The 4,948-nt window shown below is 64.7% G+C and overlaps 1 protein-coding gene across 1 annotated transcript in view; it reads left to right on the top strand.

Annotated features, from left to right (window-relative positions):
* The window catches only part of LOC103251004 (nuclear receptor corepressor 2-like), a gene marked incomplete at both ends in the record, with an annotated part of 64,044 nt that overhangs the window by 30,554 nt on the left and 28,542 nt on the right, over nt 1-4,948 (top strand). The window contains 2 exon segments of the mRNA XM_021708342.1: nt 3,542-3,689; nt 4,832-4,917. Coding sequence (XP_021564017.1) covers nt 3,542-3,689; nt 4,832-4,917 — 234 coding nt within the window.

Here is a 4,948-nt window from a genome sequence, read left to right as displayed (position 1 = left end):
CCCGCCTCGCTCCAGGCCTGGCCCGAGTCAGCAGGAAGCAGGATCCACGGGCGGGGCAGGCGGGGCACGTCCCGGAGTTATGTAACACTTGGCATCAGTGTCTTCGCGGGGCGCCCTCCCTCCGCGTGGCCGAAGGTTACCCTCTCTCCAGCTGCAGGGCCAGGCCTGGCTCGGCTTCCAAGCCGTCTCTGCCCGCCTTGGGCCAGCCCCGCATCCTGCATCCGTCTCCCAGCCGAGGCTGGGCAGGCCCGCACGACGGTCCAGGCACCTGCCCGCATTCATGCCGGACATCTCCACACGCAAGCTGTGTGCATTTGGGCAGCAGGTCTCTGCCTCTGTGAGCTGGCATCCTCGTCTGCCAGGTTCACTCCTCTGAGAAGTAGTTACAAGCTGGGCTCGGCTCAGCCTGTAATCTTCTGCCTTGGGAGGCTGAGGTGAGTGGGTTGCCTGAGTCCGCGTGTTTGAGACCCGCCTGGGCAACTTGGCAAGACCTTGTCTCTACAATAAATCAAAACACTAGCCGGGCGTGGTAGCGCGCACCTATAGTTCCAGCTACTTGGAAGGCTGAGGCAGAAGGATCGCCAGAGCCCAGCAGGTTGAGGCTGCAGTGTCCGGGAGCGGCCACTGCACTCCAGTCTGGGTGACAGAGTGAGACTCCAACTCAAAAAAAAAAAAGAAGTAGTTACAGAGCGCCCGTTCTGTGCCCAGTGCTGTTTGAGGTGCGGTGGGAAGACTACTCCCAGCCCTCAGAGCCAGGTCTAGAGCGAAAGGCAGGTTCACACCCATGGATCTCAGAACAGTCGGAAGACGCTCAGGCAGGAGCGTAGCAGCAAGGACTCAGGGAGGGCGCCAGCTGCTGTGAGGGGTAACCAGGGAGTCCCCTTCTGAGGAAGTGACCTCCGAGTGAAGCCCCGAAGGAGGTGAGGAAGTGAGTTACGTGGGTATCTGGGAGGGGCCCGGCAGGAAACAGCTCGTGCAAAGGCCCTGTGTCTGGGCTGTCAAGCAGGCAGAGGTGGGCAGGGTCTGGTCCGGATGATACAGGACCTCGTGGCCTGGCGAGGACTGGAGTTTACCCAGGTTTGGGGCCTCAGCGAGGGTGAAGGCCGGGTGTGCAGCGCAGCCATGAGGGTCCAGTGCGTTCACATGGACACAGTGGGCACACGGGAGGTGTTCAGTGGCCGTTAGCAGCAGGGGTTGGTGGTCTCGCGGCGTTTCCTGGCCTGAGGTGCTGGCCGTGCGGGCAGGGGTGTGCTGTGGCTCTTAGGACACCTGCTGCGTCCCAGCCTCCAGGGAGCTTGGCGCGCTGGCCCCGTCCCGCCTTCCCCTGCCCCGTTTCGGAGGCCCTCCCAGAGCGGCCCACGTTCCCAGAGGCTGTGCGTCATGGCCAGGCCCACGGTGGTCCCGCTCCCTGCCAGGCTTCCGGCGTCCTGCACCTCCCCGCACTGGGGCCGCTGGGATGCCCGGCCTACCCTTCGCCTAGGTCCTGAGAAGAGAGGGGGAAGCACACGCCGCCACGTTCTCAGCCTCCAGGCTCCAGCTGAGCCCTCCTCGAGATTCTCGTAGTTTTGGGCGGGGTTGGGCTGGCCAGGTCTGGGACGGATGGGCATCCCCTGCCGGCTGTGACTAGCGGGCGACATGTTCCCCTTCTCGTCTCGCGTCCCATAGCCGAGCTGGGGCATCCCCGCTTCGCAGGAAGCGGGCAGGACAGGAAGAAGTCCTCCCGGGCTGTGGCTGGGACTGGCAGCACGTTGGGAGCATGAGACGCGCCCCTCCACGAGGCCTGTCTCCAGCCTGGACAGGCGAGGGGCTGGATGGGCAGCGCCTGCCTGGAGCCTAGAGGGCACAGGGCTTTTGCCCTGAGAACGCGTGTGCACGTTTTATCTTATTTATTCTGTTGTTTTCTTTTGTAAAGGCAGGGTCTCACTGTGTTGCCCCGTCTGGTCTTGAACTCCTGGGCTCAAGTGATTCTCCGGCCTTGGCCTCCCGACGTGCTGGGCTTACAGGCGTGAGCCACCAGGCCCGGCCTGGCGGTGTGTGTTTCGATGTAGGGTGGTGTTTTCCTAGAACCCGGGGAACTGGTGCAGAGGGGTGTGTCCCTCCCATGACTGCCATCACTAAGTGCCACGGATGTTCGTGACCTCGCGGCTCGGCCAGGGCCTGGGGTCCAGGGGTCCAGGGGTCCGCGGGGCTAGGCTCGCGGCCGGGGCCCCTCCATCTCCGGCGCATCGCGGCCTGTCGTGCACGTGCTGCCTGTCGCCGCGCGCTCCTTCTGCGTCGCCGTGCCTGTGTCTCCCTCGCACGAGGACACAGTCATGCCAGGCCCGGGCCCGCTCTGTCCAGCGTAACGTCAGTGCAGCCAGCCGCGTCCACGAGACCGCGTGTCCAAGTCTGGTCGCCTTCTGAGGCCCTGGCGGGACGTGAGTCTTGGGACACTGCTCATGGCATGAGGGGCTTCGCTGAGCTGGCGGCATTCCCATGCGTGCTGTGGGTCCAGGGGACTCGGGCTGCGGTCCCCTCACACCACAGAGGGGTGGCACACCCATCCTGGGCGACCCTATGACCTCCAGCCCCCAGCAGGTGCTGCCTCCACCGTGTCCCCGCCCTCTGCTGACCGATCGTTCGACTCCTATAAGGTGTCCATCACGGGTGCTCCGCAAGTCGGTCAACAAACACTTGCCGAGCTTCTCCGTGGTCTGTCGGGGGAGAAGAGACGCAGGGCCGCAAGGTGCAAGGATGGGCAGCTGGACGGTTGCGCCCCAGCCGGGGGTGCAGGCCTGGCTCCCAGCATGGGGGCTGGGGCTCAAGGGAGCGGAGGTGCTGTAGGAGAGGACCCCGTGGGGACTACCCTCCTTCCTTGAATGCACTGGCTCGACTCTTGTGGGCCCCGACCCACCTCTCCTGGGGTCCAGCCTGGCCTGGCCCTAACTGCGTCAGACTCTGGCCCAGCTGCCGCCTCCCTGCAGAAGCCTTTTCTGACCATTCCGACCACAGGGCCCCGCACCCTGTCAGGTCCTCCTCCACAGGCCTTGTCAGTACCTTTGAGTCGTAATTCTCTGCACGGTGCAGCCTTACAGGGCAGGCCGCGTCTGCTCCGGGCCCTGTGTGTCCCCAGCTCCTGGGCACACAGTAGGCGCTCTGTAAAGGATTGCAGGATAAAACTAGTGGCTTCCAAGCTGGCCTGTCCCCGGGGCTTGGGGCAGGTGAGCCGTCCAAGGACGAGGTCCACTCGCCCACCCGCCTGAGTGTCTGGATGGGGCTGCAGGGCCTTCCCTGGGAGTGTGGCCCCGTGATTTGGGCTGCAGCAGTCCCGTGGCCGGCAGGCGGGGCAGGCTCTCAGCCTTCTCGTGGAGGGTGGCCACAGCCAAGGCACCAGGCTAGTCTCTGAGGAGCTTCTGGGCGTGTTGGCTGTGGTGAGGGGCCTGAGGGGGAAAGTCCACGGGCAGGATCGCAGGTGTGGCGAGGCCTTGGGGAGCCCCCGAGGGCCAGCTGGGCCCCGGCCCTGACCCCGACCCTGTCCCTGACCTTGACCCCTGCGCCCCAGGAGAAGGAGAGGAGTGCGCGGAGGAAGAAGAAGAAAGCACCAGCAGCTGCCAGCGAGGAGGCTGCGTTCCCACCCGCGGCGGAGGACGAGGAGATGGAGGCGTCGGGGGCGAGCGGGAATGAGGAGGAGATGGCAGAGGAGGCGGAAGGTGAGGCCGCAGGGCGGGGCGGCAGGGCTGTGGGCAGGGCCCGGGCATGGCCCGACCCTTGAGGCCCCCAGCCCTGAACGTCTGGGCCCTTGGCGGAGGCGCCGGACGCTCTTGCCGGGTCTGCGAGATGGTCACAGCCACGGATGAGGAATGGCCCGTCCCTGGAACCCTGGCCCCGGGGTTGAGTCTGTGTGCGGGTGTGGCCTGTGTCCAGCAGCTTGGTGGGGCCTGGTGTCCTGTCCACCCACCAGGCGTCACGCTTTAGGAAAATAATTTGTTATTTATTTATTTTATAGAGATGATGTCTCACTATGTGGCTCAGGCTGGTCTCGAACTCCTGGGCTCAAGCAGTCCTTTCTCCCTGGCCTCCCAGAGTGCTGGGATCATAGGTGTGAGCCACCACACTCGGCCAAAAATTGTTTTTTGACCAGAACCATCTTATGGTTAGCGCAGACAGAGCCAGTTTGCCAGTCAGTACATATTTCAAAAATGATGCAGCTGTTTCTTACGTCTTCTCTTACACCCTCGTGTCTCAGTTTGGGTGACAGATAGTGGACCCCCTTCTTTATTGTCCTTGTTTCTTTATGGGGAAACTAAGGCTCGGGCCGGGGGGTCTGGGCTGAGGCTCCCGGGGCCCTCAGGGGGTCTTGGGTGAGTCCCCATGGGCTCTGCTCGTAGGTGGCATCATGGGGCATCTGAGTGGCACCAGCAGGTGCCCCACCCTCAAAGGCGGGACCGTGGCCTCAGGATTGTCGCCTTAACCTTGGATCCTGCCCCGGGTCACATGTGGCGCCACTGTGATATGTGCTTGTGGGCCCCAGAGTTCTGTGCCCCCAGGCCCTGCCCTCGGGCCACAGGGCCGTCCGCCTCGGACCCCAGCCCCCATGGCTCCGTTTCCCTGTGGAGCGGAGGCGGGGTCCAGAGTCGTCCTGGCACGGTGCCCTAAGGCCCGCCTGTCCGCTGTGCCTCTGCTTCTGTCTCTGGCCGGGCGGCCCAGCCTGGCCTCAGGCTCGTGGCCAGCAGAGGCGCCTTTCCTCCTGTGGCCTGTCCCGGCCTCCTTCCCCGTCTGCCTCGTCCTCCAATGCAGTCCCCAGACTTCCCCGGGAGGAGGTGGGGGTCGCTCCTTGCCCGGCTGCCTGCAGGCTCCACCGGCCCGCAGTGTCCCTGCAGCGGGACCCGGTCCTCCTTGGAGAGGCCCTTCACCAGTCTGCCTGCGGTCAGGGTGGGAGTAGGCCGGCCGCGGGCAGCACTCTCGCCCA

This window comes from Carlito syrichta, unplaced genomic scaffold (assembly GCF_000164805.1).
Source record: "Carlito syrichta isolate Samal-C Ts95f unplaced genomic scaffold, Tarsius_syrichta-2.0.1 Scaffold135813, whole genome shotgun sequence".
Classification (NCBI taxonomy): domain Eukaryota; kingdom Metazoa; phylum Chordata; class Mammalia; order Primates; family Tarsiidae; genus Carlito; species Carlito syrichta.
Note: the sequence above shows the minus strand (reverse complement) of the source record. Positions and strands in the feature narration are given on the sequence as shown.